Source organism: Jaculus jaculus, chromosome 3 (genome assembly GCF_020740685.1).
Source record: "Jaculus jaculus isolate mJacJac1 chromosome 3, mJacJac1.mat.Y.cur, whole genome shotgun sequence".
NCBI lineage: Eukaryota > Metazoa > Chordata > Mammalia > Rodentia > Dipodidae > Jaculus > Jaculus jaculus.
Genome location: NC_059104.1, coordinates 132,420,534 through 132,448,487, shown reverse-complemented (window position 1 = coordinate 132,448,487; position 27,954 = coordinate 132,420,534). Strand labels below are relative to the sequence as shown.

The 27,954-nt window shown below is 38.9% G+C and overlaps 1 protein-coding gene across 3 annotated transcripts in view; it reads right to left on the bottom strand.

The window, feature by feature from the left end:
• The window catches only part of Mtmr10 (myotubularin related protein 10), a 66,912-nt gene extending 39,737 nt beyond the window's left edge, over nt 1-27,175 (bottom strand). For 2 of the 3 annotated variants that reach the window (XM_004658134.2, XM_045145394.1), the window contains exons 1-6: nt 27,033-27,175; nt 26,402-26,462; nt 16,186-16,322; nt 14,566-14,638; nt 13,109-13,251; nt 5,503-5,593 (exon numbers count right to left, since the gene is read on the bottom strand). In XM_004658134.2, the coding sequence (XP_004658191.2) occupies nt 5,503-5,593; nt 13,109-13,251; nt 14,566-14,638; nt 16,186-16,322; nt 26,402-26,462; nt 27,033-27,092 (565 nt within the window). In that variant the 5' untranslated portion in view covers nt 27,093-27,175. The remainder of the gene's footprint in view (nt 1-5,502; nt 5,594-13,108; nt 13,252-14,565; nt 14,639-16,185; nt 16,323-26,401; nt 26,463-27,032) is intronic. The other variant, XM_045145395.1, reaches the window with a different exon arrangement.
• Nucleotides 27,176-27,954: the final 779 nt, after the last annotated feature.

The window sequence follows — 27,954 nt, the reverse complement described above, 5'->3', positions numbered from 1 at the left end:
CACGAGAAGGACCACATCAGATCTGAACACGTATGAATACAGTCTTAAGGTACAAAGTATCACAAGTTGGCAAGTGGCTGGTGAGGACAAGGTGAAGATGCTGGGCAGGGAAGAATATTTCAAAAGCATGATAATGTTAAGACATCAGGAATTAAATACAACTACAACATCAGGGATACAAGAGGTAGTGGATGAGAAGCTGAAAACTGGATGATGCCTAAATGTGGGATCTGTGCTGCTCAAGAGTGTAACCAGAGCCAGCCACAAGTGTCCATTTAAATTTAACTGAAACTAAAATTAAATAAAAATAGAGATACGAAACAGTAATTCAGTTGTACTAACCACATTTCAAGTACTTAATAGTCACATGTGGCTAGTGGCTACCTTTGGGGACAGCAAGGAGGCAGGGTGGGAGGCATTTCCATCATTGGAGAACACTATTTCCTCTAGATCATGAGGGGTCTAATGCTCCATGTTATTAATTTTTAATTTTATGCTTTATATGGCTCTACTTTAAAAGTACCCTCTAAGTCTGACATAGCTTGTCAAAATATTAAAATTTTAGTAACCCTATACCCTCAGATCCCACTCCATCTGAGCACTTTCTCTAGGGAACAGAACAGCTAGAAAGTATGCTACTGACCTAAGTGGTCTCAGACTGCAAAACTGCAGAGGATGTTCAGGTGTCTCCAAATCTACATACAGGGCTGCAGAGTGTGATGGTTTGATTCAGGTGTACCCCATAAACTAAATGCTGATGGAGATTTAGGAACTAATGCTTCCTGGAGGCAGGCTTTGGGTATTATTATAGCCACCTTGCCAGTGTATGGCATACTCTCCTGTTGCTATTGTCCACCATCTGCTTATGCCATCGTTTTCCCCTGCCATTCATTATGGAGCTTCCCCTCAAGTCTGTAAGCCAAAATAAGCGCCACCACCACAAGCTGCTCTTGTTTGGGTGACTTCTGCCAGTAATGTGAACCTGACTGCAACACAGAGCAACCAAGCATAGAAGGCTATTCAGTATCAGAAAAAATCTAGGAAATTTGTCACATGACTAAACTCAAGGGGAAACCCCATATGAGCAGCTGAGTAAGCGCAGAAAAACATTTGGTAGAATTCAATAACTGTTTCTGATTTAAAAAAAAGAGAATCAAATTGGAATAAAATGGAATTTTAATAACTTGATAAAGCTATTTATCTAAAACACTCAGTAAGCAGTTTGCTAGTGAGACTGCTGCTGTTCAATATGTGCCATAGGTCCTGGCTACACAATGGACAACTACTATAAAAAACAAGTATAAGTAACACATTCAAAATTTTAAAAAGAGGTTATGTGAACACTTTGACAGTGCACTGCAGCTGAATTTAAAACAGAATACTTTTTTAGTGTTTTGAATTGTAGACTTTAATAAACTAGGGTAAGACTGTATTTCTCTGGTCAAATGTACTGGTATGATTTATAATACATAAGATTTTTCTGGACACAAAACTTGAACACTCACAGGGACCTGTGTTATTTGCTATTTTTCAAGTTGCTTTTGTTCAAGTCCATACATACCTCAGCAACTGTGACTAGGTTGTTCAGCTGCTCAGTATCTTCTTTGATGAAAGTTCATTATGGCATGGGTTATAGATAAATAATTTGGTTTCATAGAATAGAAATTCTAGTACTTTCCAGAAAGTTCTAACGACCCAATATTAGTAGCTTGCCAGAGATACTTTCATCACTATGAGGGATTGTATAACAAATTGACCAAAGCGAGTCATCTCAGGAGACTTGGTTCCTGACAGCTACCTGACTGAAGCTTTATGACATAGTTCTTTAGTAGATTAAGTGAACCCAGGCACTAGATGCTCCTGACCTTGACCATCTTCTGCGATACACTGAAGAAGTTGCATCCCAGACTGAGATTATCTTAAGAGTTTCCACCTAACTGACCCATTGGCATTTAGAAAAGCCTCAAGAAAGGTAAGAAGGATAATAAAAGTAGTCAACATATGAAAAGAAAACCTATCACTCTGATGATATGGATGAAATTAGAAGTCACAAAGAAGGCGAAGAAAGTACCTTCAAAAATAGTGAGCAAAGTGGTTCTTAACTGGGAGATTCTGATTTGAGGGCTGTGGTGGAGCCAACATGGCTACATTTCTAAAGGTCCCTGCAGTGATTCTATGCTTGTGTCTGGCCAGAAACTACTAATATTCAAGAGACAAGACTGATCACAATCATTCATAGCCCCACTGAGAACTTTAAAAGAACTGACAAGCAACACAATTTTAAAAAGTCCATCCTAGAGTTTCAAACAGACTATGGACTGTTTTTCAAAGAAGTATTTAGAAGAAATTCTAAAATGCCAAGATCTATGTTACTAAAAAGGAGAAAATTAACAAAGTTCATGAAAAGTGAAGGTACATGGCAGCTTGGGAAGACATCAGAACATTGTTAAGCATGATGTTGACATGATGTAGTTGGCTGTGATAACTTTATGAGGTTTTCAGTTTTGTGTTTCTTTTTTTAGTCCAGAAGCATAATCTGACATCTTATAAATTTTATAACAAAGGTGAATTTGTATTTGTATTTTTTACATTATTTGCTCAATTACAACAGACTGGTGAATGCAGTCCTTGTGGTTTCTTTGAAAACAGAGGAAAAATCAGAAGCAATGTTTGTATCTGTGCTGGTGCTGGCTGGAGTGTCTGTGTACAGCACTGTCTTTCTGAAGCCTGTGGGTGTTATACACTACCCTGAATTCAGGATGCTCACGAAAGTACATGGATGGCTGCTGCCTTTTTGGAAATGGTTCTTAATCATGTGATGCTGGACAAAAAAGCAAACCAAACCTTAGAATGTCTAAGGTTGGCTGGCCAATTCTTTTCCTATGTAATGGCAGGGGACATTCTCCAACTTCAGGTCTCATTTGTGGAAACAGCTTTGTCACCTACCTGCCTGCAAAAAGGACGACTTTAATCCAGCCAATGAATCAAGGTGCCATCCAGAAGTTCAAGAGTGGATTATTGGGCATCTTTCACTCACAAATTAATGAACTCTGACTGCAGTGTGTGGAAATTTCAGGCTTCTTTTGATCTTAAAGATGCAGTTTATGCTTCTGTAACAGCATGGAAGGATATTAAAGGATGTTACCCTATGAGGAAACTGAACAAAACTTTGGCCGGAGCTATGTTTATAAAGCAATTGCTGAAGGAGGAGGAAGAATAGGAAGGATGTAATACTAAAAAGTGTTCCTGAAATTTTTCAGTAATTATTAATCATGAAATTTTATCAACCAGTTATACAAAAAATAGAGGAATTGATTGATAAAAAAATGTAGTAGTACAAAAGCTATCAGTTGACAAACCATTTAAAGTTTTATGTATAAAAGATGTCCACAAAGAATGAACGAGGTACGATGAAGAGGTAAGTGTTAAACAGGCATCAAGTCATAAACTGGACAATGAAGTTTAACTGTATTTGATGAGCCCAAGCCATCATGTATTTATATAATGTCATGACCTAATCATGGGACCAAATTATTTCTATCAGAAAAAAACAGCATGAAGAACTTGCTGTTTTTCAAACATATCAAAGTAGTAAGCAAAGACTGACGCTTAAAACTCTTGTACCTCTTGAAATTTTCATGTTAGCTATTCTCTTGTGACTGGGTGAATATCTTATTGAAAATAACCTTGGTGATCACTGTTGTGTAGCTTGATGGTTATCCACAGGGATATTACCTGACCAACAGTATAGGATTTATAATGTTTTTGTTTTACAAAGTAAACTTACTTTATATTAAGGATCAACTTTAATTGCCATGAGTTAAAGGTTAGCCTGAGACTACGTAGTGAATTTCAGGTCAGCCTGGGCTACAGTGAGACCCTACCTCAGAAAACAACAACAACAACAACAAAAACAAAAAAAATTTAGTCAAGCCTAAGCTACAATTAAGCACATTTTGATAAAATTAAATTACAAATATTCCTGTTATCCAATTTCTATGAAGTACAAGATACAAGCTGCTCTGCCAACAGTATATATCATTGCTATAGTGGTGATTGGTACTTTCAAAGTAATGGAGATGTACTTAAACTACACATATCTGTAAATACTGATACTATATTTCAATGTATTTACAATATAATGAGATTGTAATATACCTTAATTATACAGGCTAAATTACTACTTTGTATTTTAAAATAACAAATATAAAAGCATAGTGCAACTAATAATTTGCAGGAGTAGTAGATACCATGCTACATTGAATGGAACTTTCATTATAAATATATAACATCTATTTTCCTTTCTTAAACATAATGAAACATGTACATGAGGCAGCTGATGTGTTGTCACTAACCCATCTAGAAGCTAACAGGAGACAAGCCCTCTTTGTTTTTCTCTATGGTTTTATGAATTTAAAAATATGGATTGTTGGGCTTTAAAGATGGCTTGGTGGTTAAGGTGCTTGCCTGCAAAACCTAAAGACTCATGTTCATATCTCCAGGTCCCATGGAGCCAGATGCACAGTGACACAGTGACACAGTGATGCAAGTACACAATGTTGTACATGTGCACAAGGGGACGCACACATCTGGAGCTGGTTTGGAGTAGCTGAAGGCCCTGGAGTGCCCATTCTCTCTCACTCTTAAAATAAATTTAAAAAGTTTAAATTAAAACTATGGATTGTTAAAAATTACATTGTATACAACATAATATTTAAAATAGAAATTCAAGGGGCTGGAGAGATGGCTTAGTGGTAAAGTGCTTGCCTGCAAAACTAAAGGATCTAGGTTCGATTTCCCAGGACCCATGCAATCCAGATGCACAAGGTGGTGCAGCAGCCAGAAGCGAAGCACTGGTATGCCCATTCTCTGTGCTTGCAAATAAAACAGAACTACATGATCAAACCTAGAATTTTCCTTGGTAATGTCATGGTTGATACAGGTGTAGATGAGGCTATTTTACTATCACAAAATTGCCTAGAACATACATATCATTTGGACTTATGTTAATTTTCCCTTTAGCAATCATATTCATAAATGTGACGTCGTATTTTGACTATATTAATGAGGCAATCTAAAAGTTTTTAACCATTTTCAGCTACAGCATGAAATCACATTTTATCAGGAAGTTTATACTTCTAACTATTGTTTAGGTTTCTGTCAGCTTTTTAAAAAGATTACTTAAATGCAAGCTACCAATTAAATAAAGAGTAGGGGATTTATTCATCATAAAATGCAAACAAGTGGCTAGACATAAAATATTTGACATGACTCTTATAATCTAATATTTATGGCTGTTTGTGGGGTCTTTCTGGTCAGTTTTCAAGAAAAAAATGTAGCAACTATATTGGCTCTTTTAATGTGTAGTGCTTGCTTCTTTAATATTTATTAAGTTCATAACCCCATAATCATTAAAGCTCATGTATTAAAGCTTCTGACAAACATAAGAATAAAAGTTTCACATGTCAAGTTAGTTATAATACTTAGTACTTTCATATTTACCTGAATTGTGGTATTTTTTCCCAACATATTCAAATGCAAAGAGTAGCTGGAGGTCTGTTGGCTGGGAATAATGAGCTATTGCAAGGCATACCTAGGAAAAATTCTATATTTAGAATCTGAATTTAACACAGGTAAATGAAATGTACAATAAGGCCTTGGTAACTGGGAGCATCATCCTGGGTCAAGAGTTACAGATACTATTTACATGTTTTCTGTTGTTGTTGAATGTGAAAAACTCTCTAAAGCCAGGTATCTCATTCACTGCTATGGCCCCTAAGACACTGTTTAAATCTTCAATTAGTACATGGTAAATATTTAGTATGTATTTGCTGAGTTTAATTTTAAATGGAAAATAATTTTATTCCAATAAATATAACTTGAAAGCTAAAGAAGTATTGTGCAAAAAGAGAGTGACAATATAGCCACTAAAAAAGTATACATTTTTGTGGATTATAAATAAAGGCTTAACTAACAGGGCATGAACTCTTCAAGGATTAAAAGAATCTAAATCTAAACCACAATTAGTAAGAAAAACCAAAAATATATAGACAGTCCAGAGAATTTTATTAACATACTATGTTTAAGTTAAATGGTTTGTGATGGAAAAGGTGGGCTATCAAATCAACAGATCAAGATGCCAGTCAGAGTTCATTATACCACTCACTAGAGGACTTGGGTGAAGTTACTTACTCGTAGCCTCAGTCTCCTCATCTGGAATATTAAAGCAACACCTATGCTGTTGTATTTATTAACAATCTTAACACAAGCTTAGCTTTCAGAGAACTCATATGTAGAAATATGGTTATTATTCTTAACTGCTACTGAGAAAGATGAAGAGAGTGCTTCATGCTTACAAGCCCTGAACTAGCTGTGGAAGAAAACATCCTTGAATGAGCAATGAGAGTAAAAGGAAAGGAGAAATTGAAGACATATGCAAAGTAAGAATAGCAGATGACCTTACTTATAATGATTATATGTCAGAGAGTAAAGCACTAAGTTAGAATGATATGTTTTCAATAGTCAGGAAGCAAGAAAAGTTAATTACTAGTTCATGTCCAATTAGTGGTGTCTGGAGTGAGTTGGTGCAAATTCTATTAACCAGTAAGCATTTGTCAGCTTGTTCCTTAAGCTATACTTTTGAAAAGCTTCCCACAGAATAACACTTCCTATCATACTAAATTAAAATATACAACCAAGCAGACACAATTTAGCACTGGTTTTGAATTTTAAAAAGCTTTCCTGAAACTTAACTTTTTTTTTGGTTTTTCAAGGTAGAGTCTCACTATAGCCCAGGCTGACCTGGATTTCACTATGGAGTCTCAGGGTGGCTTCGAACTCACAGCAATCCTCCTGCCTCTGCCTCCCAGTGCTGGGATTAAAGGCGTGTGCCACCACGCCCGGCTGAAACTTAACTTTTTATCTCTATTTCTAAACGACTACTAGAGAGCATCCTATGACAGTCCCATTTATAAGATTACCTATATTCCCATTCCTAATCTGTACATTAGTCTTCCTTAAAGTACTTCTAGCAGCAAAACTACTAAAGTCTGTCATGATAAGGTCTTTAGCACTTCCCATTCCTTTGGGCATTGTGTTCACTTCATACACTTGTACTTTTCACTAGAGATTTTCAAGTCTATCTCATGTTGCTATATTGCCATAGCTACATCCTTAAGCCACATTTATCATAAGGCACCTGATGGTTCCCTGTATTCTATCAATCTACAATGCTTAGAAATTCTCTTATTTCTAAATTATTTCTGTGGTTTCCAGGTACATGCATGGCTCACCTCATCAAATAATTCTTGCTTCCTAATGTTTCCTGAGTGGTCAGTGGTCACAGAAAAGCAGGCTTTCACACACTGACTGTCCTCAGCCATCTCGCTTGCTATGCCCATGACTCCTCTCAACCATTCATGCTTTCTTGTAAACTGCTGTGTCTGCTCAGCACTACTCTCTTGCCAGGTCTTCCCAGATGAAGCTAAAATTCAGTGTCAATTCCCCAAACCCTGCTGCTGTGTCCAAATAACTACATTCTAATATGAAGCTTTTTTTTTCCCTTAAGTGTGCTCCTAGGGCTGTACTTTCAAGGTACTCTCAGAATAGTTATAAGTGCAGGCAAAAGGTACCAAAAAGGTGGCTGTACTAAGTTCAATTCTTTCAGGGTAAATGTATTTCTCAACTATTTACTGGTCACCTATCACACTGTAAGTCTTAGGAATACAGAGTAGAAAACAGGTATAGCCCTGGAACCTCATTAAGCACACACTGTAGTGGGAAAAGAGATGCTAAACAAGATCAGTAACAGCAACAAACAATACAAAAGTTAGATAACTGTAAGTGCTAAAGTACATAAAAATAGGGCAGGGAAGGGAAATATGTGGTATTATAATGAGAGGAGAGGCTAGGTAGATGGCTCAGTGGATAAGAGTGCTTGTTACATAAGCATGAGGATCTGAGTTCTCTCCCCAGTACCCACATAAAAAGCTTGGTGTGGGCAGGAAAGATGGCTTAGTGGTTAACGTGCTTGCCAATGAAGCTTAAGGGACCCATGTCAGACTCCCCAGTACCCATGTAAACCAGATGCACAAGGTGGTGCATTCACCTGGAGTTTGTTTTCAGTGGCTAGAGACCCTGATGCACCCATGCTCTTCCACTCCCACTCTATCTGCCTTTTCCTCCGTCTTAAACAAATAAATTAAAAAAAAATTTAAAAAGCTGGGCATGACCTGACCTTGCTATAACCCCAGCATGGAAAGTGGAGTGCAGAGAGGGAATAGCTGGGGCTAGCTACTCTGGGTTCAGTGAGATACCTTGTGTCAAGGAACTCAGATGGAAGACTGACAGAGGAAGACACCCACCATCCTCCTCTGGTCCGTGCACATGGAGCATATGCATCTGTACACAGCTGCATATACACCATATACTATACTATTCATACTACACACACATAAAAAAAGAAAAGAAAAAGAAAAACTTAGGAGACAAATAAAGACCTATGCCCAGACTGAAACCAACTTCTACCTGTTGCATCATCAGTGACATTCCAAATATGTACTGGGTCCAACAGTGGCTACACTAATGCTAGTTGATAAAATTAGTTACTAATATATTAGTAAAATCTATAGTAGTGAAGCCGGGCATGGTGGCCCACACCTTTAATCCCAGCACTCAGGAGGCAGAGATAGAAGGATCACCATGAGTTCGAGGCCACCCTGAGGCTACACAGTGAATTCCGGGTCCGCCTGAGCTAGATTGAGACCCTACCTCAAAAAACAAAACAAACAAACAAAAAAACTAGCCATTCTACTCTTTTCTCTAGACATTTAGAAAATGGTCACAGGTTCCACTTACACAAAAGAAATTCAGATTACTGATGATGGAGCATGTCTTTCAGAAGCAAAAAAGAAACAAAACCCATGTACAAAGCAAAACTCAACATGGCCTATTTCTGAAATGCTCATTAAAAATCATGTAAGAGTATAATGATTGGGAAATAAATAGAGCATTTACAACTAAAGAAGGCTACAAAAATATCGTGAAACAACCTCAGTTTAATGATGTCCATGACTGTTGGTTTCTTAAGAACACAAGGTAAATTAAATCCCCTTCCCCTTCTTTTTTTTGGTTTCCTCTTTCCACCTTGTTTCTTTTTCTTTTTGGGGGGAAAGTATCTTACTATGTAGCCCAGGTTGGCTTTGACCTTGTTATCTTCCTGCCTCAGCCTCCTAAGTAATGAAATAAGCATGTATCACCATGCTGAGCTCTCCAACTTGCTCTTTATTTGGATGAAGTGAATTTACTTTTACAAAGTATGCTTCAGCAAATAGTCACAACTAATCAATCTGAGAATAAACTATAAAGGGTGTATACTTCACTTGCTGTCCACCCACCCACCTATCTATATATTAGCAAAAGTACTAAATTGTTAAAAATAACTTAATTTTTAAAATTAAACATAGGCTTTCAGAAGAGGCTTAGCAGAAATAAGAGAAGGATAAGAGGGGGTCAAAATACTTAATATACATGTATGAATTTGTCAAAACAAGAATTAAGCCAGGTTTATTGGTGCATGTCTTTAGTCCCAACACTTGGCAGGATCACCATGAATTCAAGGCCAGCCTGGGGCTAGAGTGAGACTCTGCCTCAGGGAAAAAAAAAATCAACAAAAATAAAAATAAGAATACTTAAAAATAGCCTCTATTTTTGCCCCTCAGTTTTGAGCAAGAGGTCTTCAAAAGGAAACAGCAACTAAGATATATAGTTCTGTACTTCAAATTCCTTCTTTCCTTGTATAGAACTTCACCAAATTATTATTTTTTTTGTAACAGCCCAAGGAAACTTGGGATAAATAGTACCATGAGATAGTTATACAACTCATCAATTTTGGTCACAAGACAATGAGGAAAAGCCAGTTAAGACATCCAGACAGTTCTAGAACAGCACTTAACAAAATGTTACTAATAAACCAATTTAGTATCCTGAGAATTCATATTTCAAACAAAAATATAAATATTTTCAGTATTTCAAAATCAATCAGTGGTTTATGCAGTACAGAACTCTAAACATGTACGTGATCTTTTAAAAACAACTTATAGAGGTGGGTATGGTGGTATAAGTCTTTAATCAAAGAACTCAGGAGGCAGAGGTAGGAGGATTACTGTAAGTTCCAAGTCAGCCTGGGCTACAGTGAGACTGTACATCAAAAAAAACCTAAAAATAGCCAGGCATGGTGGTGCACACCTTTAATCCCAGCACTCAGGAGGCAGATGTAGGAGGCCTGCCATTAATTTGAGGCTACCCTGAGACTACATAGTGAATTCCAGGTCAACCTGTGCTAGAGTGAGACCCTACAACGAGAAAACAAAAACAAACAAGAAAAAACCCTAAAAATAAAAAAATAAAAGCAACTTATAAAATTAAAGTGTTCCCAGAGAAAATTAGAGTTCAAAGATTACAGAAGGGGAAAAAGATAATAAGTCTTTACTTCCCAATTGCTACCTAATTTTATTCTACAGTTCAAGACAAGGTTTTAGCAATGTTACTCATGCCACTTTGGAAATCCTAGACTGAGCTCTAGCACTCCTCTTGTTTCAATCTCCCAAGCAACAGGGACCAAAGGAATACAGTGCTACATCTGGCTGAATAAAAAACCACACACATACATAAAAAGGGTTTTTTTTTGTTTGTTTTTCTTTTTGTTTGTTTTTCTGAGGGGACCTCTGTGGTGGTTTGATTCAGGTGCCCACCATAAACTTAGGTGTTCTGAATGCTAGGTCTCCAGCTGATGGCAATCTGGAAGTTAAAGCCTCCTGGAGGCAGTGTATTGTTGGGGGCAGGTTTATGGGTTTAATAACCACTCTCCTGCTGATGTTGTCCATCTGATGTTGGCTAGGAGGTGATATCCACCCTCTGCTCATGCCATCGTTTTCTCCTGCCATCATGAGGTTCCCCCCAAGGATGTAAGCCAAATAGAGCCCTCCCGCCAATAAGCTGCTCTTGGTTGGGTGTTTTCTGCCAGCAATGCAAACCTGACTGCAACAACCTCACATTACTCCGGCTAACCCTGAACTCAAGATTCTTCAGCCTCGGCCTCCCAAGTAGTTGGGACTAAAGGTACATGCCACAATGTCCATCTCCTACAGAATATACATTATACTATGGTAGCTACACATAATTCTGTGTTAGAAAACATGTGAATCGGAGAAAAACTGTCTAGCTATATTCCCATTGCTTCTGCTTTTTTTTTTTTTTCCTGTATTTTTCCCTCATGAATCGATAAAAGGCAAGGAATATTTCTTTTTTGCCTGAGGTAATAAGCTTTTTATATCTAAAGACAATGGGTAAAGAACTTTTTTTTTGTCAGAAACTTGGCTTTGGGAAAGAGCATATGACAGACTAGCTTGTTTTGTGTGTATAGTTCAGTGAAGCCCTCTTCATCATTCACCAGCAGTACAACAAACAAGGAATTCACAAGGCACATAGGCTTTATTCACTTAGCAACTATTCATTTGTGTAAGAACATCTTTCCTGCTGCTCCTCTACTATTCCTTAGCATTCATTTGTTGCTACTCCATCTTCTTGATTAGAATTCATTCTTTAAGGAAAGAAGCTATAACTTGTCCTTCTTTGCTATCTTGCAAAACTTGGCATATTGCTAAGGAAATTTCCAGTGTCCCATAAGAAAGATCTGAGCAAGTAAGAAATGAAGGCTTCGACACAGAACACACACCAAAATATGATCAATAAGTATTCTAGATAAGTGCAAGAATCAAATATTATGATTTCTTTTACTAATACAGTGTTATCAGAAAAAATAAAGTGAAGATTAACACTTTTTGAAAGAATATTGGGTCAACAACCAATTTCTTACAATATTGTATCAACTCAATCTGCTAAGTCCTGTGCTGGCCCTACTCTCAAGATGCTTCTTGAGAATAGTTTTCATACATAGGTTTCTGCTTCCTTAGTCAATGAAATTATTTAAGTGGGAGACAGTAAACTGGCTAAGCATTTTACAGTGTACTATCTAAGCAATTTTAAAGCATTTCCATGTAAGAATAGACATCTAGAATTGGTAAAATGCCAAAGTCACAAACAACAGACTCAAACCATTGAAATGGACCTTGAAAGTTGTTCAGGTGAATTTAAAAAAAAATGCAGCAACCTAGAACATGGTTTTGCAAGATGTATTTAAGACCATTTTAGCAGAGAAGCTCTGTGTGACAGTCCCAGAAGACCTGCACTTTTAGGTATTTTTCCCATGCTTGCTTTCTAGTGCGGAAACTGGGTTCACATTCTCAAGACAAATCTACTACCTCCTCACTACAGAAGATGAAGACAGCCATGTTAAGACAATTTTGATGGCCACAAATGATATCAACAGGAATTTTGCTGCAGCCTACTGAGCATGCAAAACAAATGCACTCTCTCACTTCTGAGAGGAAGAAAATTGCTAGTCCATTAAGACACTGTTATAGTATTTTTAAAACGTGGAAATTGGCTTTCTTCTGTTTTCTTCTGTTACTGTTTTCTGCAAATACTGCACCAGACTGGAACAGAGGGGCATTACATCTACTGTTTCATTCCTCTGGCAAAGCTATAACATAGAATCAAAGTAATGGTAATTTCTGCCCTTGACTTTTTCTCATTGCCTGAATTAAGCCAAATGAAAATTTTCTACCTTTTTAGTTGCTTCTGAAGAGAATCATTCAAATTAACTCATTAAGATTTCTTTAAACACTAATACCTATTTGGCTCCTCCTATAAGTACACAATGACTTAATACTTATGTAGCCAAACTCTAGCTTTTACTTTGTTCATAAAGTTTTCTGGTACTGAGTTATAAACCTCATTAACTGCAAACACAGTAACTTTTAAAACTTTTTAACTAAAAAGAAAACTGGCTGTAATGATCATAAATGTAAAACACATACTAACTTCCATTTAAAAAAAAGTATTTAACAAGGGCTAGAATGAGTCCCTACCTGGAAGAAAAAAAATAGTTAACATTTTAGGTGCTAATGAAATAAAAACTTCCACACACAGAACTGAAATGAGTAAAATAGTATAGAATGCAGTACTTGATAAAACTTAACAGTATTACCTTTTTGGCACTCTCAGGACCTGATTCATCAAAACGAAATCTGACAATTCTGAAATCTTTACAATAAATAATTAACTCTGTTGGATTAAATTTCAGCTTCTGGTTGGGGCCTAGGACTTTCTGCTTCCTCTTGTGGTCATTTACTAAAAAAGAAAAGAAAAGTCAAAATACTTTCTTGTTACTCATTCTCTAGTACACTTACATTTTTAGAGAAAATCAGTGGAAAATCACTTGAGCACTGCTTCTCTATGATCTTCATATTTGTAATTCCTAGAACTTTGGGGGGTTAGTTCCAACTTTGCTTGATATTTTAGAGGATTTTTTAATATAAAACTACCATTGCATGGGTACATTTAATAGAAAATTTGGGGTTGGAGAAATGGTTCAGTGGTTAAAATGCTTGCCTGCAAAGCCTAAGGACTTGGGTTTGATTTCCCAAGACCAATGTAAAGGCAGATGCACAAAGTGGCCCATGCATCTGGAGTTTGTTTACAGTGGCTGGAGGCCCTGGTGCACCTATTTTGTCTGTCTGACTCTATCTCTGCCTACAAACAAAAATAAAGTACAGCCAGGCATGGTGACATACACCTTTAATCCTAGCACATGGGAGGAAGAGATAGGGGGATCACCATGAGTTTGAGGCAACCCTGAGACTACGTAGTAAATTCCAGGTCTGCCTAGACTAGAACTAGACCCTATCTTTAAAAAAAAAAAGGTACAAGTCACACCTATAAGTCCAGTATTTGGAAGGCTGAGGCATAAGGATCCTGAGTTCAAAGCCAGCCTGAGCCACATAGTGAACCCCACTTTAGCTGGAGTTACACAGCAAGGTACTGTCTCAAAAACCCCAAGACAGGGTTGGGGAGATGGCTCAGTAGCGTGTGAGTACCATAGTTTGAATTTCAAGTCTCACACAGACACAGTGCTCTAGCACTAGCATGTGTTATCTCAGTGTGCCTACGGCAAGAACCACCTAGAACAGTGAGAGATCCTGCCTCAAAACAAGGTGGAAGGTGAAGACCAAAATCCAAAATGGTCCTTAGACCTCCACACATGCTCTCTAGCATGCATGCGTCCACATTCACCACACATAGACACATCATACACCAAAACCCCTCCAAAATAGATAAATTTTAAAAAACACTGTACTCCATTTTAATATAATTTCTTGACTTCTTTGTCTCTCATTAATGTTCCTGATATTTAAAAAGACTTCCCTTTTTAAATTAAAAGATAAAAGCCTAAATTAAGAAGTAAAATTTCAACTCTAATATTTGATAGGTGTGAGCCTTCAAGGACTAATTCTAAAGTGAAACCCACTTTTAAGAACCCCAGGCTAGCCTTGAACACTTGGGCTCATATGATCTCTCTCCTTCAGCTTCCCAAGCAGCTATGGGGCACTGTCCATCACATCCACCTTCAATTTTTTGAGATAGTACATTCAGACTATCACATACCTGTGACAATCTGCTCAATACATGTTAAAGGGACATCATGTTCTCCAAGAAGAAGGTTTCTGTAATGAAATTTCTGAAATGAAATAAAAATTATGTTCATTAAATTTAATGACCTTATAATGTTAACACAAGTATTACTTTTAAGTGTCATGAGAAACTATCTCCAAAGAGCACAAAATGCTTTTGCCTGTGTAGCAAGGACTAGTCTAAGGATATAGTATCTTGGCTATAGTATCTTACAGCACACTTTATAATAGTAAAGCAAATAGAAAAACTCATTCTCCCCCTCCACTTTTTTGTGGGGGCTGGGAGACAATGAGAAATGCTTACATTATTATGCAAATATTTCATTATATACAAGTACTGTTAAGAATAATTATCTACACCTGGGTTGGTGGTGCACGCCTTTAATCCCAGCACTCAAGAGGCAGAGGTAGGAGGATTGCTGTGAGTTCAAGGCCACCCTGACACTACATAGTGAATTCCAGGTCAGCCTGAGCTAGAGTGAGACCATTTCTCGAAAAAAAAAAACCCCCCCCCCAAAAAAAAAATTATCTAGGAGGCATGGGTTTAATGGTCTGCTAATCAAAACAAAAAAACTAAGAGAAAAGTCTATGATTTCTCAATTAATGAAACAAATATCTGAACTTTTTATAACAAAAATTACAGAAAATACTAACTTTCTTATACGAATATAAAATAGCAAAGGAGTTAGTTTTGTCTTTTGAAACAGATCCTCATGTAACGCAGCCTGGCCTCCAACTCATTATATAGCTGAAAAGGACTCTAAAGTGCTTATCCTCCTGCCTCTAACTCTTAAGTGCTGGGATTATAGGGGTATATCACACTATGCTCAATTTATGTGGTACTGGGGACCAAACTCAGGGCTTCATGCATGCTAAGCAGGCATTCTACCCACTGACTCACATCCAAGACTCACAAAACAGTTATTAAAAATATTTTTCTTCTTCTTATTATTATACACTACAAATTAGAATTTAAATTTGTGGGGGGGAACTAGTCAGCTAAAACACAAACCAAAGAAATCAGTAAAATTGATCGACATTTATAAGATTACCTGCTAAATAATTGAGTTTTTCTCTTTATGATTAGGACAAAAGAACATTTCGGCTTTTGTAAGCAAGTTAAAGGAATGGAAGGAAGGAAACAACTTCCTTATTGTAAGGGATACCATGCAATGAGAATAAACAACGTAAAGTGATTAAAATTAATCTCACTAAGCCAGAAGTGATAGTGTAATCCCAATACCTTGGAGGCAGAGGCAGGAGGATCAAGAGTTCATGCCAGGCTAACTTATAGTGAGACTCTGCCTAAAACACAAAGGGCTGGGAATATAGCTCAGTAGTAGAGAATATACAAAGATCCCAGGTTTAACTCCCAGGACAAAAAAAAAAAAAACAAATAATCCCCACAAAACAACTAACTCTATTACTTAAAGAAGTCCCAATATTCTCCTTTGCTTTATTCTGAATTTTAGTAAATTATATTCCCAATATTAATGATTTGTTAATAATTTTTCCTGTCTATGATTTATATAACAATTTTTTTTTTTTTTGCTTAGAGTCTAAGCTTTGACACAAACATTATACAAATAAATACCTGTAATGGCATTGGGTCATCTGTAATAAAGGAGATTTTGAAGTTACTGCATATCAGCTTTCCCCACAGATCATACTGGCTTGTATCTGTTGCAATGCATTTTCTCACAAAACTGACTTCATTTACAACAATTTCTCCTAGAAAAAAATTATAAAATGTCAAAAGTCACTGTGTAACCTAAAAGTGAGCAGTAACAATGAGAGTCAGAAGAAACATTCACTGGTTGCTGACATGTGCAAGGCTGTAATGCTTTGGACTCCAACAGAAGCAGGTCGCAAGGTGCTGTTCTCTATTTGTAAGGTACAGAAAGCATTCTCTGGGATTCAAGCTGAATGAACCAGAAAGGCTGAAGCAAGCCTGCACACTTTGCTTTGTTTCTTTTCTACCTCTAGTTACTTATTTCTTGAAAGACAATCTGGAGAAGAGATAAATTACATCCTCTCCTTCAAAGTAGTACTTGACGAGATATTTGTATTTTATTAAGATGTGATGATCTATCAAATCTTGTCTTTGATTCCTTTTGTAAGAAATGAGAACCAACATTCAGTTTTATTTATTTTAAAATGTATTCCACAGGGCTGAAGAAATAGCTTAGCAATTAAGGCAGTTGCCTAAGGACCCAGGTTTGATTCCCCAGGACCCATGTAAGCTAGATGGACAGGGGGCACATATGTCTGGAGTTCATTTATATTGGTTGGAGGCTCAGGTGCACCCATTCTCATTCTCTCTGTTTTTCTCACAAGTAAATAAATAAAATATTTTTGAAAATGTAGTCTATAAGGCCAAATCAAGTTTCCCAATAAATTCAAGTTATAATAACTTAGTAGACAATAAAACTTTAAAATAAAATTGAAAGGAAAGATTAGAGAAACAAACAAAAGAAGCCAATACAAGAGCTCTACTATGCTTTTCTGAAATGGAGTAATTTTCTATGACAGGAATTTAAAGTTTAACCATAATTTCAAGAGCTAAAACTCAATTTAACCAAGCAACATTTTTAAGCCATCACCTTAATTGTGATGAACAGAACCTGTTTTCTGGGGCCAGGGAGATAGTTCTGTTAGTAAGGTGCTTGTTTTCCAAGTATTGGTTTGATCTTTAGAACCCCATGTACAAAAAAGCTGGGTCTGGTAGTGAGCTCTTGTAATCATAGTGCTGGGGAGATGGGAGCTCCCAGCTATAAAGAGACCTTGATGCAAAGAAGGTGCACACTGTTTCCCTTAAAGATGACACCCAAGGCTGCTCTCTGACCTTCAAATGTACACACACATACATGAACCCACAGCCCCCTGACATGCAAACACACACACACACAATACCTATTTGCTAAAAATCGCCGAACACTTAGTAATTCATAAAGAACAAAACTCCAGTATCAAAACAATCCTGTCTCTAACAAAAATAGCTCCAAACACTTACTTGAGGACTTAATTCAAATATGCTCATGTCAAATTCCTGGATCAAACCACTTAAGAAAACTTCTATCCTATAAACAAGCTTAGTTTACATGGTCTAAGACCCTGAATGCCAAGCCTGTCTCAGCTGTCTTCCCCACCCTCTCTCTTCTACCCACAATGGCCTTCTATGAATCCCTTTTATATACCACACTGCTTCCATTTATGGGTTCTTTGAACATGTTCCCATGTCTTAGAATATTCTTTATTTTAGCCCTATTACTATCTCAGGAATGCCTTTTAAAAAAATCTTCCTGCCTAGATTAAATCTCCCTTATCATAGCACTACATATTTGCCACTTATCACAGGTACAGTTTTACATACATATATACTTGTAAATTAATATTTGCTTCACACCCGATAATATGCTCCATGGAGGTAGAAAATGGACTTTTTGTTCAATGTTGAAACTTTAGTGAATAGAATAGTACTTAGCACAAGATAAGTGCCTACTAAGTAAGCGCTGAGTAAACAGATGAAACCAAGTTAGTACCTCTGGTTTATTGAAAAGGATATAATAACCAAGATTCCAGAGGATAAACAAAACAAGATAGCTTAAAAGCATCTCACAAAGCCATTTGCAGTGGTATAATCCTAGCACTTACAGCAGAACTAGGAGGATACAGAATTCAAGGCTATCCTGAACTACATGATTACACACTGTCTCAAAAATGCAAGAACTAGCCAGGCATGGTGGCACACGCCTTTAATCCCAGCACTCGGGAGGCAGGGGTAGGAGGATTGCCGTGAGTTCGAGGCCACCCTGAGACTCTGTAGTGAATTCCAGGTCAGCCTGAGCTAGAGTGAGACCTACCTCGAAAAACCAAAAAAAAAAAAAAAAAAAACAAACAAACAAGAACTATTTCAGTGTTGAGCACTCCTCTCAGGGTCCACTGTGGAAGAGGTGGCAGAAAGAATGTAAGAGCCAAAGGAAGGGTAGGACTCCTTACATCGTGCTCCTCCAGACACAAAATGGCCTGGATATCCATGACTTCACAGTGCCTGACACTACCTACACAAGACCATCATAATAGGAGGAAAAGATCATGACATCAAAATAAGAGAGAGACTGATTGAGAGGGGGAGGGGATATGATGGAGAGTAGAATTTCAAAGGGGAAAGTGGGGGGGGGTAGGTAGAGAATTACCATGGGATATTGTTTACAATTATGGAAGTTGTCAATAAAAAAAAATAATAATAAAAAGTAAAAAAAAAAAAATGCAAGATAGGAGATCCCTGACACTTGTTGGCTAGTCTAGAGGAATCAGTGAGTCCTGAGTTCAGTAGAGGACTATATCTCAAAAAATTAAGATGGAAAAATGATTGAAGAAGACATCTGGAGTTGAAATATGCCTTCCACACACATTTACATACACAAACACATGTGCACCCATACACATATGAACATGCATACACACATGTATGCACATATTAAAAAAAGATCTAGAAATAGAATGCAGTGGTAGAGTATGTACAAAAAATCCTAGATTTGACTCTCAACACAAAAACAAGAAAACTCCCCAATTATATTCCTCCAGCAAAGCCCAACATTCTCCTTAGCTTTAGCGTTGAACTTTAATAGAAAACATTCCCACCAGATAACCACCACTCAGAAAGAAGGTGTTCTAAGCAATACAGAAATAAGTAATTCACTATGGTCAAGTGGTCAGAAGATAAGGGCTGTTTGGGTCAATTTTATGAAGTTAGAAACCATAGAACTGCCACTGTACTACACACAGAGATCAAGAGATCAGTATAATCTAACAATGGGGGGGGGGGGTTCAACATAAGTCCTGATTGATTCTTTTACCAGCACATGAGGTAAGGAAGTCAAATGTTTTCTCTACTATGGAGATGAAAGAGTTGGACCCAAAGAAGTTAAATGTTATTCTTAAGATCTTAGGAAAGTTAAGAAATAAATTTGAAAAATACAAATTTATAAAATTTAGAAGTGTAGGAAAACGTCTCCCAATGCACAGTGGCTAATTAATCTATGGAATATGCATATGTCAGAAGTAAAACTCAACATTATTGCTTTAACCATGATGACTAAGTGTAGCAGTTTTACCTAGATGCAGAACTTTCAGCACTAAAGGAAGGATAGTCTGCAGCAAGCTGCCACCAATTGGTCACCCTAGCTTTAGATACATTCAAGAATTAAAACAGTCAAAAAGGGGCTGGAGGGGCTGGAGAGATGGCTTAGCGGCTAAGCGCTTGCCTGTGAAGCCTAAGGACCCCATTTTGAGGCTTGATTCCCCAGGACCCATGTTAGCCAGATGCACGAAGGGCGCATGTGTCTGGAGTTCATTTGTGGTGGCTGGAGGCCCTGGTGCTCCCATTCTCTCTCTCTTTTGACCTGCCCCTTTCTCCCTGTCTGTCACTCTAAAAAGGGGGGGGGCTGGAAAGATGACCTAGTGGTTAAGGCGTTTGCCTGTGAGGCCTAATGGACTGGGTTCAATTCCCCAGTACCCATGTAAAGCCAGATGCACTAAGTGACATGTGTCTGCAGTTCATATGCAGTGTCGGGAAGCCCTGGTGTGCCTATACTTCCTCTCTCTGCCTCTTTCTCACTTTTTCTCTTAAATTAGTAAATAAATGAATAAACTATTAAAAATAATAAATAAAGTGGCCAAAAAAGTTATTACACAAAATTGAAGCTATGAAGAAGACAACAAAATGTCACTGATGATCTCATTCTGTGGGTCACACACAATACTATATCTATTTTTATATATATCTATACCTCTGTATCTATATATGTATCAAAATATATATGTCAACATATAATCAAGTACCACATCCAGTAAGTGCTAACCACAGTGGGGGCAGAATCGAAGCTATGGTTCAGGACTCTGGAAGAGACTAGAATGAAACCATGAACAGAGAAGATTGATGGAGAGCATAAGACAACAACAGTAACAAAGGACTAAATGAGGAATTAAGTATCTGGGAGGCAGCAAGAAAGCAACTTGATTGAAGCACGTAGCAATACTGGGAATGAGATACTAAGACAGTGCTAGCAAAGTTACAGTAAAGAATTTAGGTTTTAGAGCTGAGGAGCTGGCTCAGCAGTTAAAGGTGCTTGCTTGCAAAGTCTGCTGGCCCAGGGTTCAGTTACCCATGTAAAGCCAGATGTACAAAGTGACACATGTGTCTAAAGTTTGTTTATAATGGCAAGAGGCCTTGGCATGCCCATTCTCTCTCTCCTCCTACCTATGTTTGCAAATAAATTAATAAAAAGTATTATTTACAAATGATACTGATTATATTTGTTTAAGTAGGATTTTCTTTACAGAGGTTCACAAAGAGTTTTTAAGCAGGTGTGGAAAGACTGGAGAGTTAGGAAGTGTGCAACATACTGCTGGCTTGAGGTACTATGGCTATCTTATGGACAACTTCAAATTATTTTTAGGACCCTAAAGGTGAAGTACAAATTAATCCTAATATATTATATTGGTTACATTGTTCATGATGCCAGGGGCATGTTACCAGTCTTTTGATCTTTCAAAACAGCGTATCTATAAATTAAAATACTACAAGAACCAATCTACAATCTTCTAAGTAGCCTATCTTCAAAAGGACATTATATAAACAATCCAAGTCAGGTTTGTCTTTTGTTTTGCCTGTAAAAGACCAAGAATTCAACTGTGAAGTAAGACTTTTAATTAGGCAGAAAAACTAAGACAATATTTAAGTGGTCAAACAGTGAATATGTAAAAATAAACAAGACATCTAAACAACAATGGTTATTTTCATTTTCCAGATGGTCCATGGTTGCATATTTCTGTGATCTGATTACAAAAGATTTGACAACTGGAGCATTCATTACTGATCTACCAGTTAATAATGAAAGTGCTGTTGGCACTGCAGATGGCAAGGGGAAAGAATGAATGGAGCTGACACTGGGCTTTCACAACAGTGGCCTAGGCTTAACAGGAACTCACAACTCAGACACCAAAGACTTCCTGAGCCGTCTTTGCTGATGCTCCTTGTCACACCCCAAACCACACTCAAGAGACTATCCTGAGCTCTTACAACTTTTGCTCTCCTCTACTTAAGAACTTCTCCCAATGAAATGAAACTGTCTTAGAGCAGAATCCCCACAGTTTTTTAACCTTCTGCAAAACAACACTGGGCATGCATTCCATACCTGCTGAACAAAACAATTCATAATTCATTACTGTTAGTCATAACATTTCAGCTAATCCCCTCTCACCTCAAGGATCCTTAAAAGACCATGCCTAGGGGAGAGAAGAGAACAGAGGTCACCAATCCCCGTTCACTGAAAATCTCACATATGGATCACAAAGCCAACTGGCATCCCACCAGCCATTTATTCAGGACAGGCAGTAGCAGGAAGTCTATTAGGTCTCAAGACAATCCATTTGCTGGAGGCTGAAGCTGTTTGAAAGTTCTTCTAGCTAGGTCAAAATCTGTGAAAAAAGCAGAGCTAGGGATAGGGCTCTTTTCATGTCACTAGAGAACCCTTGCTAGGCTGATATCCGATCTCACCTCCTCAGTTCCAAGCATATATCTGTGCCCAAATATTTTCAGTGCAGCCAGGCAGGCAGACCATGTTGCCCAGTGGTCATCAGTGCAGCCAGGTGCAACCTCAATGCTGGGCACAGAAGTCTGGCTCTGCTTAGCTAGGTCTGCAACACTGGGCAGTTTACTGAGCTATGCAAACTACAGTTTCTTCACTGGTCAATAAGATAAATTTTAATACTTTACATGACAGTGCTGTTGTGAAGATTAACCTATAAACTAAATAGTTAAGGGTCTTAGTTCAAGTGTCAAAACATGTTTGGCACTAGATAAGCAAAAGGAAAAAAAAAAACCTGTGACTTTGGTATTAGCTGGATATCAAGACAAAACACCACCCCTTTACTCCCCCATCCCCCATGCCAGGCTTCTTCTCTTTGGGACAGGTTTTCTGGAATTTAAGCTAATGGAACTATCACCAAATGCTTGCCTTAGCACCAATATGGAAATACCCAGAAGCAGAGGTATGCTGGGTGGCCACAACATGACTAGGGAGAGTTGCGTTTAAACAGAAGGATAACACCTAGGCAGAGAGAGCAACTGATGTCTGCATGAATGCTCTTTAATAATCTCATCCTATGGTTTTCAGTTTAGAGTCCAAACCATGTTTATATACAAAAATAAATTAGGGGACCAATGTAGAGTTCTTTACTTTGTATTTTGCCAAACTAAAAACCTTTTTTAAAACTACATTTATGAAAAACATCATTTTAGCAAAAGAATATACCTGTAACAATGATGTTAGAAGTCACTGTCATAGGGCAAATGATAATTCTTTAAATCAACCTGCTTCAGCTTTATGAAATAAAGCTGTAGTCTCTCTAATTTTCTTTTTTACCAAGGTCTAACAAAAACATTGTTAGGTGGAGCACAGTAGCCTACACACCTAACAACCTGGGATCCTAAGGCAAGGGGATCATGGAGCACATGATCTAGCATAGGCAATATCACAAGATCTTGTCATAATCAATCAATCATTACTTTAAAAATATCCCCCCCCCCAAAAAAATCATCAAGTCTGACTGGTATGTGGGAACCATTTATCTAGGCAACAATCTTCTACCTTTTTCCACAGACAGTATGGAGTTCCCCTGGGACCATACTGTGATGCAGGTTCACTACACTTCCAGAACCTTCCTCATCTACACCAAGCCTGGCACCATTGAGGTTCTCACAGGCTCACTGAACCAGTCTACTAGGCCTGCAACTACCAAAAAGAGACACGAACATAATCTGGAGTGACATGCTCTTAATGAACATATGCTAGAATATTCACACATTTTAAATTCCTTCTCTATTTTCTAAAACTATCAGAGTGATTTGCTAGAAGAACAATATTCATGTAATGATGAAGGTATCCCACACAAACAGTAAGTACTTTGACAGAGTACTTTATTTCAATTACAGGGCCCAGATACAATGCTATTGAGATGTTTGGTATGAAATAAAGTGTTCTTCCTACTAAATCCACAAGTTGATTTGTCTATATGTGCATGGTTAAGAGAACAGTCTAAGCAGGTGGTTGGAAGGGTCCTTTCATCTGTCATTCACTGAGCATTTATCACATTTCAGGTACTATGCTAGATATATCAGCACCACAAAGATAAATTTGGTATAATCTCCATCTCAAAGAGCATCACGAACCAGGAAAATTGAAAATTACTAACATAAACCACAATCTAAATTAAATTACTAGTCATTTTCTTCAATTTTCTTTAATAAATGAAGACCATTTTAAATTTAGCATTGTTAAGTTTCAACAGAACATATGGTAACTGCACACAAACAACTGATTTTGTGTTCTAATTTTCATCTCCTTATTGAACTAAAAGTTCATACTTCGGGCAACTGAAGTAGGATAGCGTGGATTGGAGGCAATATGCCAAAGCACAGCATGCAATAGTATATCTCTGAACAATTACTTCTTGTGCTATGTGCTTTGGTAAAGCCACAGGTTAGCTGGCCAAGTTTTCTCTTGCTTTCTGACTGCAAAGAAGGCCAGGACTGTATTACTTAGTCCCTCTTAGTAAAAGAAAAGTGCTAGCTTATGTTTTTATTGTTGTTTGGGGTATGTGTGTGTTGTGGTAGAAGGGAACAAAACTCAGGGCCTTGCACATGCTATATAACATGCTCTGCCACTGGGCTACAACCCCAGCCACTCTAGTATAGGTGTGGGATCACCAATACTTTCTACTTGTCTTCCAGATGACATGTGCAGAGCAGCAGGCTGCAGGCCAAAGAAGGGACAACACAAGTTCGAGTAGTTACAGATATGACATGAGAGGAAAAGCAGGAAATAGAAATGACAATGGATGGCCAGACAGAACACATCCATCAAGAGAGTGGGAAGGACAGCAAGACAAATATAGGTAAGAACAGAAGAGGCCTAAGTTATGAGCAAATAGAAAGCTGGGTGACAGAGCTACTACCACGTACACATATACAGGGTTTAGATGTGGCATGGGAGTCCACGCAAGAAAAATGAACACAGGTTAGAGAGTGAATAGGCAACTAAACAAAAGATGTTGCTGTTTCTAGGACAAGTGAACCATTTACAGTCAGGTACTGAGGTTAAAATCTTCCTCAGAAAACTGACTTAATGAGTTTTTAGTAAGTTAAAGACTAACTCTTCAGTAAAAATATTCATCAGTCATATTCATTTTTACAAATACCTTTTATAAGCATACTTTTGAAAGCTAATTTCTTTTGCTGTTTTTTTTGGGGGGGGGGGATTTTTCTCCCCTAGGCTGATTTGGCCTGGTTCCTACACCACCATCTTAACCAGAAGCCTGAAAGCTAATTTTTTAAAAGTCAGGCACTGGCATTTATAGTTAAGACTACACTGTCTTTTAGTGTTGAAGCACAGTATTGCAAAGAATGAAAACCCAAGAACCAGGGCAATTTCAAGTAAAAGAAGGCCAAATTCAACAGACACTTACTCAAGATGCCTACTGTTTTCCTTCCCTGCCTTTTAAATGCCCAGAGTGACTAAGACTAAAAGAATACACACTAGGGAAGCAAAAATGACTTAGTACTTCTGTTGTTCACTTTGAGGAAAAGCAGAATGGATCCATTAGTACATGCTATTTGGGTGAAAGGCACTAACAAAAATCAGGGAAGCAGCACATATTCCACAACCCCATGAGCATACCTATAACCCCACTGAGGAGGGTCCCTAGCAGAATGGGGTCAGGGATGAGGGAACCAAAACATAATGTACCCACATAAAATGTTGTTAAAAAAAAAATCAGGGTAAGAATATAACTTCCATAATAAAACCTAAAAATACTTCTCTACCATAAAGAACCAAAGGCTGATGCTTTTAATGTTTTTTCCCTCTTAATAATTTTGACCATATGTCAGGTTTAAAGCAGGTTTTCCTAAATATCTGGCTATTTCCCCCAATAATCCTATGAAACAACTGATTTTTCTTAATTATTGTACAATTGTTACACAATTCAAAATACTAATCAAATCATACATTTTCTACACTCTAAATCTTTGAGTACTATGAATCCCTACCTCTATTTCTAAGACTGCTCCTCTGAGGGCAACTTGATCTAAACAGTGATTCTCAATCCGGTGATAATGATCCTAGAAGGCACATAGGCACGCACAACCACACTCAAACACAGATTTGGCAATGCCTGAACACGTGCTGGTGAGTAGGTCACAGCTGGGTAGCCAGGGATAGAGGTACTACTGGCCCTGACAAGAAAGAACTAACCAGACCAAAATGTTAATATTGCCTCTGCTGGGCAGCCCTATGATAAACTGAAACAAACAAACTTGCACACAACGGACAACCTCAAAAACCAATTGCCAAGCAATTCAGAATCCACTAAGTTTTGTCATTAAGTTTGACGGACATAATTTTCATACTATCAAACTACACTAAGGTGATTTCACTATTAATGAGGAATTCATTAGGTGGCAGAGAACTATGTAGGGTAAAAAGGACTTTCACTACCCAAGCAATTAAATACTTCTTTAAAAAAAGAACATTTCTGAAGACAAAAAAAGAAACAGGCAAGTGAGCCCCTTCACAGTTTTCTATAATGCTTTAAACTGTTGCAGACAAACACCAATGATCACCAGCCAACCCCCCCCCTCAGTTTTTGGGCTTTAACTGGATAAAGTATAAATAAATAAAAGGGCAAAGTTAAACCACATAATGCTGCACCTGAGACCAAAACTCATTACTGAGCTTTAAAGTTACCTGGCAGAAGGACTGGTTCCAGTTTTTTAATCTTCGGTTCCGAAGTGATCTTATCGTCAGTCTGGAACATATTAAGAAAATAAAGCAAAATCCACATACCAACCCTTCATAAGACACTAAGACAAATTATCTAAGTGATGACACATGCGACAGGCATATTATCCTCTGCTTAAAACTCTTTCACGTCTAAATGACAGCTTTTAAAGGATCTGTTCACTATGGACTTGGGCGCCTGACAATAAAACTACTAAAAGAGCCGCTTTCAAGGGTTCACATTTATGACAGACAGGTAAGCTCCTCTAGGAGCTGTCTACAACGCTGCAGTCAGCCTGGCGGTGGCGGTGGGGACCGTCGCCCGGCCCGAATCCAGCTCCGAACAGTCTCCAGTGCTTGACACGGGGCAAAACTGCAGACAAGATTTCGGGCGGAGAATGGCTGCAGCAGTTTTACAAGTTTCCACCGGGCCAGTGAAGGCTCGGAGGAGGCGCGTTCCCCCGCGCCCGGGCCGGCCCGCGCCAGCGCCCGCTGGGGGCAGGGAGGCCGGCGCAGCCTCCCGGGTCCCGTCCGAGGCGGCCTGGCGGTTCCCGGGGAGCGCGGCTCCGAGGGGCGCCCGCGGGGACGGGACGCTTACCTGGGCGGGCGGCAGGAGGTAGGACCTGAAGGAGGGTCTGGGCGGCTTGAGCGAGAACATGGTGTCGCCGCCTTGGCCCTGTCGCGGGTCAGCGGCAGCGCGGACGCCCTCAGACTCCTCCGGGATTAGCGTTCCCGGTGCGGCCGCCCAGGCCCGGTCTGCGGCCGGCCCCGCCGGGCGGACTGACGGGCGGGGACGCCGCGGAGCGCCCGCCCGAGAGGGGCGGAGCCAGAGCCGCTGGGGGAGCCCCGGCCCATCCCCGGAAGGGGCCTGTCGCCCCGCCTCAAGAGACGGCGCTCTAGGCTGGCAGCCCGCCCCTCTCGGCCGCTACGCCGCGCTAGTCGGAACGCTAGCGAGGAGAGAAGCCCGGCTGCGGGCGGGAGGCAGCCATGTTGAGCGCGCTCCTACGGCGGCCCGCAGGGCTCACGAGGGCCTGGGGTTCTACGGCTATTGGCCCGGCTCACAGCGGCCGCCCGGTCGCGGCTGCGCTCGGGATTTCTCCGCTGCTGCTCGAGTCTCGTTCCGCCTTGAGCGAGTGTGGTTTTCAAGCCACGGAGGAGCTCGGGCTGGGGAGTCGGTAACCCGGAGTCGGACGGTTATACTTGTCCTCACTCTCTGGGAGACCCACACGGATGCCGTAGCCCTAGGGGACAGCGTGCTGCCTGTGATTAATCCGCAAAGGCGTCTGTCACGCGTGGGCAAGGTTTTCTTACCCCTGACCCTTACCAGTTCAGTTGAGCAGCTGAGTTCCTTGGAGTGCTGAAACTTGGCTTGTGCTGCGGGGACGGACGGGACAGGTGACACTGGCGGGCAAGCCAAACTCTCACTTTTAACTCAATTACTTTTCTTCTTAAACTTTAATGTGCGGAAAGATATTAAGTAATCTGCCTTCCTTTATTGTTATTTTTTGCTTGTCCATTCT